The 15399-nt window shown below is 34.8% G+C and overlaps 1 protein-coding gene across 3 annotated transcripts in view; it reads right to left on the bottom strand.

The window, feature by feature from the left end:
• The window catches only part of MAN1A2 (mannosidase alpha class 1A member 2), a 172775-nt gene that overhangs the window by 30596 nt on the left and 126780 nt on the right, over positions 1 to 15399 (bottom strand). For 2 of the 3 annotated variants that reach the window (XM_036854140.1, XM_036854145.1), the window contains exons 10-12: positions 14929 to 15148; positions 9240 to 9412; positions 5661 to 5776 (exon numbers count right to left, since the gene is read on the bottom strand). In XM_036854140.1, coding sequence (XP_036710035.1) covers positions 5661 to 5776; positions 9240 to 9412; positions 14929 to 15148 — 509 coding nt within the window. Of the gene's footprint in view, positions 1 to 3865; positions 4531 to 5660; positions 5777 to 9239; positions 9413 to 14928; positions 15149 to 15399 lie in introns of those variants that run through there. The other variant, XM_036854150.1, reaches the window with a different exon arrangement.

The raw sequence follows: 15399 nt of genomic DNA, 5'->3' as shown, positions 1-15399 counted from the left end.
TATAAGAAAGATATTTCTAACAATGAAAGCTTCTGAAAAATGTAATGGGTTAGCCTTATGAGGCAGTGAGCTGCCTGTTAACTAGAGATTTACAAAAGACTTTAAGACAAAATATTCTGTATGTCGTAAAGAGATTTTTAGCATTGGGAATGTCTATGTGTAGAGGGAAGGGATGGGTTGCAGTGGTGTATGTTGGATCTCTAAATTTTTTTGCAGCTCAAAAAATGTCTTTTGATTCTAGGCACAAAGACAGCAAATGAATTTGAGACAGGAAAGTGTGACTGCAGTTTAATTTATTTTTAAAAAATTTTTACCTGATTACAAAAGCAAAACCAGAAATGGATTTAAAAGAATAACACCAATTAAGCTAAATCACAGTATACATTTTGATGTTATTGAAATAATATTAAGATGTGCATCTATAACAGAAATCTCTTGCATTCCTATACACTAATGATGAAAAATCTGGAAGAGAAATTATGGAAACACTCCTATTTACCATAGCAACAAAAAGAATAAGATACCTAGGAATAAACCTACCTAGGGAGACAAAAGACCTGTATGCAGAAAACTATAAGACACTGGTGAAAGAAATTAAAGATGATACCATCAGACGGACGGAGAGATATACCATGTTCTTGGATTGGAAGAATCAATATTGTGAAAATGACTATACTACCCAAAGCAATCTACAGATTGAATGCAATCCCTATCAAATTACCAATGGCATTTTTTACGGAGCTAGAACAAATCATCTTAAAATTTGTATGGAGACACAAAAGACCCCGAATAGCCAAAGCAGTCTTGAGGGAAAAAAACGGAGCTAGAGGAATCAGACTCCCTGACTTCAGACTATACTACAAAGCTACAGTAATCAAGACAATATGGTACTGGCACAAAAACAGAAACATAGATCAATGGAACAAGATAGAAAGCCCAGAGATAAACCCACGCACTTAGGGTCAACTAATCTATGACAAAGGAGGCAAAGATATACAATGGAGAAAAGACAGTCTCTTCAATAAGTGGTGCTGGGAAAACTGGACAGCTACATGTAAAAGAATGAAATTAGAATACTCCCTAACACCATACACAAAAATAAACTCAAAATGGATTAGAGACCTAAATGTAAGACTGGACACTATAAAACTCTTAGAGGAAAACATAGGCAGAACACTCTTTGACATAAATCACAGCAAGATCTTTTTTGATCCACCTCCTAGAGTAATGGAAATAAAAACAAAAATAAACAAATGGGACCTAATGAACCTTAAAAGCTTTTGCACAGCAAAGGAAACCATAAACAAGACAAAAAGACAACCCTCAGAATGGGAGAAAATATTTGCAAATGAATCAACAGACAAAGGATTAATCTCCAAAATATATAAACAGCTCATTCAGCTCAATATTAAAGAAACAGACAACCCAGTTCAAAAATGGGCAGAAGACCTAAATAGACATTTCTCCAAAGAAGACATACAGATGGCCAAGAAGCACATGAAAAGATGCTCAACATCACTAATTATTAGATAAATGCAAATCAAAACTACAATGAGGTATCACCTCACACCAGTTAGAATGGGCATCATCAGAAAATCTACAAACAACAAACGCTGGAGAGGGTGTGGAGACAAGGGAACCCTCTTGCACTGTTGGTGGGTATGTAAATTGATACAGCCACTATGGAGAACAGTATGGAGGTTCCTTAAAAAACCAAAAATAGAACTACCATATGACCCAGCAATCCCACTACTGGGCATATACCCAGAGAAAACTGTAATTCAAAAAGACACATGCACCCCAATGTTCATTGCAGCACTATTTACAATAGCCAGGTCATGGAAGCAACATAAATGCCCATCAACAGACGAATGGAGAAAGAAGTTGTGGTACATATATACAATGTAATACTACTCAGCCATAAAAAGGAACGAAATTGAGTCATCTGTTGAGACGTGGATGGATCTAGAGACTGTTATACAGAGTGAAGGAAGTCAGAAAGAGAAAAACAAATACCGTATATTAACGCATGTATGTGGAACCTAGAAAAATGGTACAGATGAACCAGTTTGCAGGGCAGAAGTTGAGACACAGATGTAGAGAACAAACGTATGGACACCAAGGGGGGGAAAACCGCGGTGGGGTGGGGATGGTGGTGTGCTGAATTGGGCGATTGGGATTGACATGTATACACTTATGTGTATAAAATTGATGACTGATTAAAAAAAAAAAAGGAAAAAAGAAAAAAGATGTGCATCTATATATGTATACGTGCACTTAATAGCTTACTTAACATTATACTGTGAGGAGTCTATAATTGCTATTTGTTCCATAATACCCGTTGTGGATGTGTCATAATTTATGTAACCTTTCAACTAATATTGAACATATAGTAACTCTTTATTTTTATAACTTCAATAAACATCCATGTCCATCTTTTTCCATAGATTTCACTATATAAAAGTCTTGACATATTCTTATATTTATAGTTTTCCAGAATTTTGCCATTACATTCAAATTTTGAATTTTAAGATAGGAAGGGGGAAAAAGCACACAAGCAAGATACACAGACAGGTGCACACACGCAAAACAACTTCTGCCCTGGAGATTCTGATACCAGTGAAAGCAGACACACCATGGTGGTAAACTTGGTCTTAATTTTATGTATTTCTCTTTTCTTTTAATAATAAATTCATTAAGAAGACTATGTTTCCAACTGACCTGTGATTTTTCTTAGCCATTTAATACCTGACATATATGAACTCAAGAAAAACTGACTGAAATGTATCCTCAACATGTACACTTTTCTCAGTTTATCAGACCTTCAAATAAAGATGCAACAATTGAGCTGAGGTGAAATGAATGTAGTGCTCAACTGTGATAATTTTCTTAGCCTAGGTTTTGTTATAAATACCTATATGATTCCTCCTTTGACTTTTTCTACTTTTATTGATCCAAATGTATTTGTGTGTGTGTATATATGTAAGTGGTTACCTAGAGTACTGCGTTGAGAAGGATTCTTCCTGAACTTGAACTTGGCAGGGAAAAGTACCAAGGTCAACTGGTGATATCCCATATACTGCAAGGGGAAAAGCAGCATGGCACATAAGTACTTGCAGCCCTACCCCATGTGCTAAAGTGCTCAAGGTGTGTACTGAGGAGGCATTTGAGAATTAATTATGAAAGCCAACCTGCAAGAGGTAAGATCTTAACTTTATTTAGAGAGGGGCATTAACTGATAGAAAGAATAAAGACATTCCTGCCAGAGCCAAAGAAATATGAAATAGACAATGAAATGCAAAGGAACAAATTATAGATAGATAGATAAACAGATAGATTAACTTGGTTTAAGGATAGAATATATAAAGAAAAGAAGTGAGAAATGAAGCTAGAGATGAATGAACCATTGGAGCTTTTGAGCAGGAGAAGAGTGACATGAAGAAAATGGTATATGAATGTCAAAAATCAAGTAATTTCTAAGACTAGAGGAGGCCTCAAAATCAGCATTTTACCACTACTGTAGTAATATTCAATTCAGGCAAGATGCTCAGGAAAGACGCTAATAACACTGAGTGAGAAAGACTGTTGGAAAAAGGATATTCACACAGTCTCAAAGTTATCACTCCACAGATCACTTATGACAAAAATATTCTTTACATGACCTTATAATCAAATCTAACCTTATGATCAAATTTAAAATCATCAATAATGAGTTAAACCGTTATCATGTGCCTCTTTATGAGATGAAATGAGGTCACGTCATCTATATAATATTCATGCCAAACATGTTTAACCTAAATCTGATCATAAGGAAATGATCACAAATATCTAAATTGAGGGACATTCTTCAAAACAAGTAGCCTGAATACTTAATGTCAATGTCATAAAAGATAAAAGAAGAATAAGGAAACTTTGTTCTAGGTTAAAGTAGACTAAAGAAACATGACAAGCAAATGCAACAATTGATCCTTTATTGGACCCTGGGTTGGGGTTAAAAGTTATAAAGTATATTATTAGAACAGTTGAGAAATTTGAAAATGGACTATATACTAAGCAGCAGTACTGTATGAATGTTAAGTTTCACAAGCGTGATAACTGTATTGTGATTGTGTAAGATTATGCCCTTTTCCTAAAAACTCCCGGGTAAATAACAGAATGCTGGTAACTCTCAAATTATAAAGCAAATAAATAAATAAGCAAACAAGTAGAACTGTGTCTATGTATACATATACATGGGGGTACGGGAATGCAGCAAAAATTAACAAAAGGTAAATCTAGGTGAAAGATACAATCATTGTACTATTCTTATGATTTTTCTGGGCTTAAAAAACAGTAAAAAAAATTTTAAAAAGAGAGAGATCTTACATAATTTGGGTCAAATTCCACAGCTGACAGCTATGAAAACTGAAAGCAAGGAAGTTTTATTTTGACATGTTCATTCAGCTAGGTTGTAGCAAGTGTATAACTAAAGCTCCTGCGGTTTCATCTTCCGGTCCAGTGCTCTTTCAACTATCTCGTACAGTCTCAAGCCTAATCACACAGGATAAACAAATACAAGAAATGACTGGAGGTAGGGAACTGACTAAACCATCTCAGCAAAATAAGGGTTTGGTCTAGGGTCAACTACAGATATGGAAACGAGGGGGCAAAATAAAGAAACGATATAACAAGAAAGTGATATATTAGAATGAGAAAAAAAGAAATAACCATAACGTACAAGCTGAGAAGATAGGAAAATAAAAATATCAGGGATAATAAAAGAAAAATTGGAGTAAGATTGCCATTTAGGATAAGAAACGTAGTTTGAGACATGTACATTTAAACCATAATACACCAGAATGTAAGCTAGAAGTATACTAGAATGTAAAGTCCAAGAGACTGAGAATTTTTGTCCCTTTTGCCTACTGATATATCCTCAAATAACCTGAACAATGTCTGGCAATAACATTTTTTGGAACAAATGTAGTGACAGTTTATGAGGCATTCAGGTAGAGACTGACTGGAAATAGAAATGTGAAATTTAAAAGAAGGTATTAAGGACCTTACCTTGCAGGGTTTTTGGGAAGTAGACATATTTAAGGTCTCCACCTTCTTCCAGAAAAGTTTATAAAATTCTGCCTGGGATTTTGAGTATAAGCCCAAATAATAAAGCTGTCTTTTTTCTTTTCAGTTATTCCCTTTATACAGATATCTTTACAGGAAACCTCACTGGGAGGATGAGTGGCTATGGTCATACACCCTCTAGTAACCATCAAAACTCTATGATTGTTCCTAACAGATTTCATTAGCTAGAACAGGGAGTTGAGGTGTGATCCCAGGACAAGCATCATCCGTACCACCTGGGAGTTCGTCAGAAATGTAAATTCTTAGGGTCCACCCTAGACCTACTGAATCAGAAACTGGGTATGGCCCGGTAATCTGTATTTTAAGAAGTCTTCTAGGTGATTCTAATGCATAGTAAAGAGCTAAATACAAAATAAAGGTACTCTTATTTGACAAAATGCCTTCATGAGATGTAGCTAAAAATTGAAGACCCAATCACATAAAAAGATTTTTGTAATAAAATTTAGTGTAACGTCACATAGTCATAATTCATCATGTAGTGACCACAGAGCAAAACCCGCCCACAGTTAAAAAAAATTTTTAAGGCATCTACTTACTTTAATGTTTCAGCAAGAAAGAAGCTCTGCTGCACATCATCATGCGTAGGAGTAGAGGAATATACATCCTTCACCCCAGAAAATCCACCATTGACTCGGCAATACTTTTCAATAGCCTGTGAAAGAGATGAGACCAAAGAGTCAATTCCATAGAATTTCAAACTTTGAAGGACAAGTTAAGGAACCATAGTCAAAAGTTTACAGAGATCTCTATGAGAATTTGACAGTTTCAGAATAAGATTTTACTTGTCTGGTCTTCCTCCTTTCTAATGAAAAGCTAATTAACACTAAAAGTGTTTATTTAATCAAATTGTTAATTTTTATATAGTTCCATTTTGATTACAGTTTGGTTTTTAAAGTCTCCTTACCAAAGGGTTTGGTACTTTTCTCTATCTAAGTATTTTAAACATTTTTTTTTTTACATCTTTATTGGAGTATAATTGCTTTACAATGGTGTGTTAGTTTCTGCTTTATAACAAAGTGAATCAGCTATATGTATACCTACATCCCATATACCCTCCCTCTTGTGTCTCCCTCCCACCCTCCCTATCCCACCCCTCTAGGTGGTCATAAAGCACCGAGCTGATCTCCCTGTGCTATGCAGCTGCTTCCCGCTAGCTATCTATTTTACATTTGGTAGTGTATATATGTCCATGCCACTCTCTCACTTCGTCCCAGCTTACCCATCCCCCTCCCCGTGTCCTCAAGTCCATTCTCTACGTCTGTGTCTTTATTCCTGTCCTGCCCTTAGGTTCTTCAGAACCTTTTTTTTATTTTTAGATTCCATGTATATGTATTAGCATACGGTATTTGTTTTTCTCTTGCTGACTTACTTCATTCTGTGTGACAGACTCTAGGTCCATCCACCTTACTACAAATAACTCAATTTCGTTTCTTTTTATGGCTGAGTAATATTCCATTGTATATATGTGCCACATCTTCTTTATCCATTCATCTGTCAATGGACACTTAGGTTGCTTCCATGACCTGGCTATTGTAAATAGTGCTGCAATGAACATTGTGGTACATGTCTCTTTTTGAATTATGGTTTTCTCAGGGTATATGCTCAGTAGTGGGATTGCTGGGTCATATGGTAGTTCTATTTTTAGTTTTTTAAGGTACCTCCATACTGTTCTCTACAGTGGCTGTATCAATTTACATGAATACGTTTTTAAACACATATTCTTCACAATGATCATGCATCTTTACCACTGCAGAACATCAGAGCGGTTTAAGGATACTGTGAAAGTATCAGGGAGGCATGACTAATCTTTAAGCCATTTAGAGACATTTCTCAAAGGCACGTTTTCATGCATAACATATTCAAGTTTGGAAATTTGAAGATGTAAATTGGAATAGTTAAAGCTACAGAAGACATGAGATACCACTATTCTGTCCCAGCTTGTCTTCCCTTTTCTTTCTTTAAACACAACATGGGAGCCAGTGGTGGGCAAGAAGGAAAATACTATTTAAGGTGTGAGTTCTTCTCTTTTGTCTCCACACTGCACTCATCACGTCATACTTTTGAAACTTGAATTTTAAGTATAATTATTTCAGTTCTTGTTCTTCAGAGTTTGTGTGTGTCCATATAGGCTGTAGAAGCAAAATTTTAACTCTGTAATTCAAATATGGACAGATATGGGTTAAAGTTTGAGCTTGTCAAACCTTTAAGAAGGTGCACAGGATAAAAAAGAACCTTAGGAAAAGGATAAATTATCCTTTAGTGTTTCTCAATAAGAAGATGCATTTCTGCCACCACCCCTCACCTCCCTGCCCCACATGATTCAGATACATCTCCCATATTCCTCTAAATAAGAAGCATTAAATATTAGTGGACATTCAAGTCATATTCATTGCAGGATTACTTTACCTATTTCCCCTATATAAAATATTGCTTGATATATGTAAGCGTTAGTAAAAGCCATTGCTACACAACAGAAGTGTGTGTGTGTGTATGTGTGTGTGTCCTATTCCCAAACCACTGTGCCAACATTTTGTCTATCTCTCAACTGCAGCAGGACCCTCCTGCACAGAGAGTTTCACTAGCAGCTGTGTTTCCAATTTTGGACCCAGGTAGTCAGAGAAAAGTAGCATCAATAAATGCTTCATCTGTTCCTGCTCTGTATTCATAACTGCCTTGTTTCCATTAATATTCTCTTATTGTTAAACTCCATAAGGACCATCTATGTCTGAATGACAAATGACACATAAGTGTCCTCACCTTAGTCCGTCTTTATCACATTATTCCTAGATTATCGCAGTGGTCTCCAAGACCCACCAATTTGCAGATTATAATCAGATCCTTTTGTTTTGTTACTCCCCACTAGAAAGTCTTCAGTAGTTCCTTCCCCTTTCAAAAACCTTTAGTAGTCCCATAACGGATTCTTAAAGTTAGGGAGCTTTGGTGGGTAGGAGATGGTGAAGAAAAAGAAGATCTGAGGGGCTTTTTAGACAGGCAAAGGACTTTTAATCCCCACGTGCCAAATGAGAAACACTTATATAGTAACTGAGAAAACTAAGTATGTGTGTGTTATTCCTGAAGCACTGAGTAAAGTATTCATGCCTTGATCTGGCATGTAAGGCCATCTACATAATGGCTCCAAACTTCTCTCTCTGGAGTTGCCCCTGTGAAACCTTTTTACATAAATTGGTCTATATTCTGCCCTAAAACACATCTTGCACATTCTTGTCTGAGCAATTTACTAACACTGCTTACCTCACCTAGAATGTCCTCATTCTATCTAGATTGCAAGTTTAAGCTAAACAATTTGAATATGAATATCCATCATAATTAGTACTATTTATCATAATTAGTATGTCTTAGAGAAGAAAACACCTCCACTCCCAGTGATAAGCTATACTTTCATGAAAACTCTAATGATTTCTCTTCCTCCCAGGTACTGATGACAAGGGAATTCTCTGAAAGGTTAGCATTTTATGAGTAAACAATTTGCTTACTTTACTTACTAACCATTAAAAATTCCTCATTTCAAATACACACACACACACACACACACACGTGTGTATATATATATATATATATATATATATATATATATATATATATATATATATATATATATGGAGAGAGACAGAGAGAGAGTGTGTTGGGGTTTGTCTTTCAATGTAGAAAATTTTTAACAATTCACTAGTCCTTCTTATGGTGCCACTAAGGAATTACTCTGAACACAAGCTGAAGTGAATGGGGGTTAATCTACCCAGGCTGTGAATCTGGGCAATTTCACAATGATTTTATTTTTCCCCCGGAGGTTAAGCATTAATAGGCAAGTGTAGAAATTTTATAATCATAGTGAAAAACTGCCATTTAAATGACTCCTTTAGTTATTCAGTAAGAATAATGAGTGAATACTAGGAGGAAAATAGTTCTAACAGGGAACTAAACTGGATTTTAAGGTTTACTTCTACTGCTTAAGAAACAAACTAACAGTTTTTCCATCAAAACAATGAAAGCAGCCCTCTAGTTACTGAACATGAGGTAACATGGATGAGGATACAATGGCACTGCAGGAGGCTTAAGTGAAAACTCTTGCACATAAAATGAAATATTGGCTTATTTACCAGCGCTGCTTCCCAGCCCCATTCCCTATATCTTGGGTCGTGAGTGAATCGCCACAGGTACCAATAGGTTTCAATTACTTCTGGACGTAGGATGTAATACTTTTCAGCCTGCCGAACTGCCACAGCCTCTACTGCACCATCAAACTTGAATGATTCAGGACCTAGCTTTAATGCTGTAACATGACAAAAGAAATAAATGAACACAATAAACCATTTGTGTTTGTTTGCCAGAGTTTTTTCCTCCCCCTGAAAGAATGCAGCGTGAAGTAAAGTTGTTTTGTTGTTTGTCTTATTTTTATTGTTGCTGTTTTGCAAAATCAGTGATTTTAAAAGATCCGCATTTGATTTTCTTATATAAATATTCCTATTATTCTGACGTGATAAATTTCTCATAAATAATGTACATCAGCATACTGCTGTATCTAACTAAACTGACAAAAGTCTAGTAATCCTTTGGAAACAAATGCCAAGCGAGACATAAACACATCACATATTCTGTTTTGGTCCAAAATCAAATGAGACAGGTAACGGTATTGTGCACAATTATTTTTTAAAAAGTCAAGACAATTTAAAAGTCCTTTTAATATAACACATACGTATAAGAAAACATTTTAGAGCTCAGATTTTGAATTAGATTTAGTTAGTCCCTAACCTTTTAAAGCATACCACAGTAAGAAACAATACATTTTTAAAACTTAAACCAGTTTTAAAAATCATCTCTCTTTGCCTATAGCTTCTGTATATACAGCTAGGAATAGGTTCAAAACGCCAACCACTAAGAATTTCATCAGTAAATTGCCTATTTATCAGTTTGAATAAACACCTGAAACTAGCACAATAGTGTATATCAACTATAGTTAAATAAAAATAAAAAAATTTTAAAAACATGGCCATAACACATAGATTTCAACATTACATAATACTCCTTAAATGATATGACTTCCATTCAGGCTGGAATACAGCACTACATGAAAGGCTTTTTAAGAACTTCTTTCTAATCACACCCAGCACCCTAAACCTGGCAATATAAAACCATCCTCCACTGGGGTGCTGGAGTCACACACAATTACCGCTCTCAGCTGCCATCTTTCTTTCATTTTACTAGTTTGTACCAGTGGCAAATAGTTTCAAAGTCTCTTGCCTCTTTCAAGAAATGCTGGACACTTTTATATTTTCTCAGAAAAGGGAGTGCAAAAACTATACCATAAACAACATCATGCCATAGTTGTTGGCATGACATGTGTTGCAGCAGCCAAATTTTAGCATTCCAAGGGTGACGCCATAAACTCCAAATAATCACAATTCAAAGGAGGTGAAAATAAAGCATTTCATACCACTCCCCACCCCCAAGAAAAAACACAAAACCAAAAACACTATAGTGATGGTAGATAGCTCTATTAAAAGCAAGGCGTGTGATCCAGAAGAGTTAATACCCACAGTTTGTTTACTGCTAAGTCTTGGAGAACTAAAGCAGAACTTAAGCAGGGGTTTTTAACCTGAGGATCATGAACTCTACGGTAGGCTTTGGAAGAGGGAGATTAATGTTGTGCCAAAGAAGCCTCTGAAATTACATGCTAAACTTTATGTAGCTACACACAGCTACACAGAGCACACAGCTCTGACCACCTCCTCAATGGGATTTGAGGTTAGGACTAACTAAGAAATTATCAATGTTTGGTAAGAAAACTTCTACTCAGCTTATTGACAAGGTCTGGCATACAATCAAATATTATCTGTCATTTAATAAATGTTTTAAAAATAATAAAAGTCAAACATCATAAGCACTGAGATGATGGTAATCCAATAAATAGTAAGATAAGTCATTTTGTCTGGATTTCTTTTCTCAAAGACTATGAGTGTTAATTGATCATACAGAGTTTTCAAATGTTACTCTTAAAGCTAACTTTAAATTAGATAATAACTTCTGTAATTATAATGATATTATCACCTGAATTGAAGTAGAAATTGGCTGCATGGAACTAATATTTTAGACTTCTTACTAAAAATTTTATTTCACTTATCAGTCATTCATAACTTCACAAATGAAACATACCAGAAAGATAACATATTTGTTCTGTGAGGAGCTGGTGAGTAAAAAACATACAAGCCTCATATATACATACCACATCCATTATTTTTGTCAAATCATTGCCTTCATGTTTCTGAGGGCATTATTTCTTAGGTGCTCTTTTGTCTATGCAACGTGGTAAAAAAATAATTTCATAACATTCTACCTTGCACTGAATTTCTACTCCCTGTCTTAAATTTCCCACTTACATTTGATATATCATTTCTAAAAGGAAAATAATCCAACAAGTAAAAATTGAGTCAAAATCATAAAACAATTTAGTGTCTAGGTAAAAAGAACTCTAGAGGATGCAAAAATCATATAATGTAGGTAAAGGAAAGAGACATGCACAAAGAAAAAAACTGAAGTAAAATATCAAATGTGATAAAAGTCAGTTGTAAGAAAATAAAAGGTAATTTTAAAGAAGGCACAGATTAGTTTGTAAAGTCATGGGAAAAGAAAAATTCATGAGTCCTCCAAGATAGGTAGAATCTGTAGAGATGGAAAAATAAGTACACTTAAGTCAACAAAAGAAATTCAACAAAAGCTAAAAAGCATGAGGAATATTCTGGGACAGGCAATCTGAATACAGTTTGAATGGGCTAATAGTAAGGGAAGAAAAACTATTTTCCTGTATCCTTCCCTCCTATTAACTTCTCTTAAGGAAAAAATAGTTGTAGAAACTCTTAAAATATGTCCATTACTCCATGTTCAATGGATGTTTTGTCCATTGGACATGTTATATGTATCTAAACAGATTAAATTTCCCCCCAAATGTGATAGCACATAGTGTAAGAAAGGTGTTATCCAATTTCAATATGAAATAAATTAAGTTATATAATAGTCATTACTTTAATGATGTTCAGCAATTTTTTTTTTTTTTTAATCTAGAAACCCAGATCAAGAAGGTACTGTATTTTGCAAGTCTAAGATCTGGTTTGGCATTAATTTTGCATTTTACCTCAGAATAAACTAAAACAATGTATCAATCTAGCTTCCCATGTAGATATAATAATGTTTAACTACCACGAAGTTACTGCTCTAGTCTCTTGAAAAGATTCAGCAACATTTCCAACTAAACCCAGCTAAGTATTAAGCAGCAGGCCATGTTTATCAGAAAGTGGAATATATGAAGAATACCAGATTTTGAATAATGTTAATTATATAATTCCAACAAACTGAAGTGAAATCCCAAGGCAGTAATTATTGTATGAATTTAGCCCAAATAACTGCTAAGAAGTGAATATATTTTTAAACAAGGTAGCCAAAAATTATAGCACAGCTATAAGAAAATACAGCAGAAGATGTAATGGTAGGGAAGTAAGCAAAACTAGAATTGCACTTCTTAATTAAAGGATCTAAGGTGAGATTAAAGATAAGTAAAAACAGTGAAAGATGTGAAAACATAGGATACAAATCAAATAGTAATCTTTTGGGGCATACCATGGCAAAGAGGGTCACAGGTTCATTGACTGGCAATGTGAAAATGATGTCAGAACAAGCATGACAGCAACAACCATAGACTGCATTTTTAAATTTTTCATTTGTACTCACAACATTCTGAGGAAGACAGCGCAGGTATTATTACCCCAATTTTTGCAGATGGAGCAACTGAGGCTTCAGGAAGGCTAAATGATTTGCCTAAAGCTCATAGATAATAAATAGTGAAACATGGGACTTCTGCATCCTAGTTCACATGTTCTTTTCATAATATCAGTGTTTCATATCAGCATTATGAAATGTGAAAGTCAGAAATATAGGGAATCCATTCGTAACTCTGGTATTCTATGAATTTCTCAAAGGTAGGGAAGATATCTTGTTCACACTTCAACCTGTAAGAATCCAGCATAACGCCTGGCACACAATATGTGCTCCATGTTTAATGGAGTGAATGATTAATAACCATAATATACCATATTTTAATATGTCTGTTGCATGAAATGCTACTATTTTAGATCTTTACTTGATTTGTGGTCAAACTCTGCATAACAACAAGTCTTATTATCATGGGTCCTAGTACAAACACTTAATATCCATTCTGGTCCTCAATGTTTTACTAATTTCAGCTTTATTTTAAGTATATATTTGATATTCTATATCAACATGACAATATATTTTAACTTCTATTTGTAACTCAGATAACAGACTTTAGATGTATTATACACTAACTTAAACCACCACAAAATAACATCTGCTTCAATGTCCCTTTGACTTAGTTATATTTTGTCACGAAATGGAATCCTTGATTTAGTTACTGAGAGAACTGAAGGGTCAATTTCACCACAAATCAATTCTTTATTATATAAAATACTTGACAGATTTATGAACTAGGATAAATTTAAGCCAACCATATTGTTTCATGGTACCTAAGGATAAATTAACCCTAAAACATAAATTCAGTTTTTTAACTAAGCAACAATTCAACTTCTGAAATCACAATCAGAAATTCCTAGTTTTTAGTTTTTCAGGGAACTCATTTTCCATTATTTCATATAGAAACATACATTTTGGTACTTCCCTGGTGGAGCAGTAGTTAAGAATCCGCCTGCCAATGCCGGGGACACGGGTTCAAGCCCTGGTCCAGGAAGATCCCACAGCCGCGGAGCAACTAAGCCCATGTGACACAACTACTGAAGCCTGCGGGCCTAAAGCCTGTGCTCTGCTACAAGAGAAGCCACCACAATGAGAAAACCCGCGCACCACAACGTAGAGTAGCCCCCGCTCGCCACAGCTAGAGAAGCCCAAGCGCAGCAACGAAGACCCAACACAGTCAAAATAATAAATAAAATAACAATAATAATAATAATTTTTTAAAAATACAGGTTTAAAGCCAGAGAAAAACTTGGAAGACCTAGTCCAGTGTTTCTCAACCCTATTCCTCCAGGCTCTTTATTTAACCTAATTGCCTTCTCCTTCCATGAAATATTATTAACAAATATATACCGTTTATCTATCTATGACTATGTTTGTGTGTGTGTGTGTGTGTGTGTGTATGCTTTATATTTAAAGATATTTTTTGCCCCCAGGAACCAATTTTTGTCACCTGTAAAACTGAGAGTCGTCTCATTTTTTTAGGTAAGGACATTGAAGCCCAGAAATATCACATATTTGCCTAAAGCAACATAAGAGGTTCATTTTAAAGGCACAAACAACTTCAAATTATTGGTGAACTGACCAAGAGACAAACTACTGGTTATCTAGATACCAATTATACACTCAGTATAACTAATATCTTTATAGGCAAGGCATGTAACCTAAATCAACTCTGTATTCTTTTAAGCAATTGATTTTACAGAAGCTGAAATAAATGGATGAAATGGATTCTTCTATATTAAAATAAACAATGTTAGCCCATACATCCCTAAAAGCCCTACCTATTGTCTTTAAAACAAATTCTTCAAATCTTTATTAACAAAACAGAATTCAGAATAATAATTTAAAAAAAGATGCAGGAACATATTTTCAGAATTAAAATTCAAGTTTTTAAGAAAATGATTTACTGTGTTAAAATAAATTATTTTGAAGTGAAAACTGCCTATATATTTCCCTTCTAATTCCTGGGCATATTTTTATCTTAGAAGTTATTTTACACTAAGTAATTAGCATTATTAATATTCTTACCAGTTCTGTCATATGACTCATGACATGTACGTGCAATTTCCGCTCCTAGCTCTAAATAATGTCCAGCTTGATCCATTCTGGAACCATCTGCTCCTAGTACAAACATTCCCCCAGCAAAGCAGGCCAAATGCCCCATCTTCTTTTCCAAGTGCCCGTTCTTCCATTCTCCAATAAAGGTAAGACCTCCACGAGACTTCCTAATAAGATGTTTTTCTATAGCCTATATGAAAGAGTAGATATTCAAAATTTTAGAGGAAAAGTGTTAGTATTCAAACTTACTACATCCTTCTCACACAAAACCTTGGTAATATGAAATTCTACAAAGCTGTAACTTTCCCAAACTGGAAGACTTAATTTACAATAATTAAGTTTGGGAGTGAGCAATCAAGTTACACATAATCTTGAACAAATATCCAAATCACAACTATAATGAGACAAGGTGGGAGAGAGGAAACTGGCCTCAAGATTACC

The sequence above is a fragment of the Balaenoptera musculus genome, chromosome 1 (assembly GCF_009873245.2).
Source record: "Balaenoptera musculus isolate JJ_BM4_2016_0621 chromosome 1, mBalMus1.pri.v3, whole genome shotgun sequence".
In the NCBI taxonomy this organism is placed as follows: domain Eukaryota; kingdom Metazoa; phylum Chordata; class Mammalia; order Artiodactyla; family Balaenopteridae; genus Balaenoptera; species Balaenoptera musculus.
The sequence above is the reverse complement of the archived record's forward strand: the minus strand, read 5'-3'. Positions and strand labels throughout refer to the sequence as shown.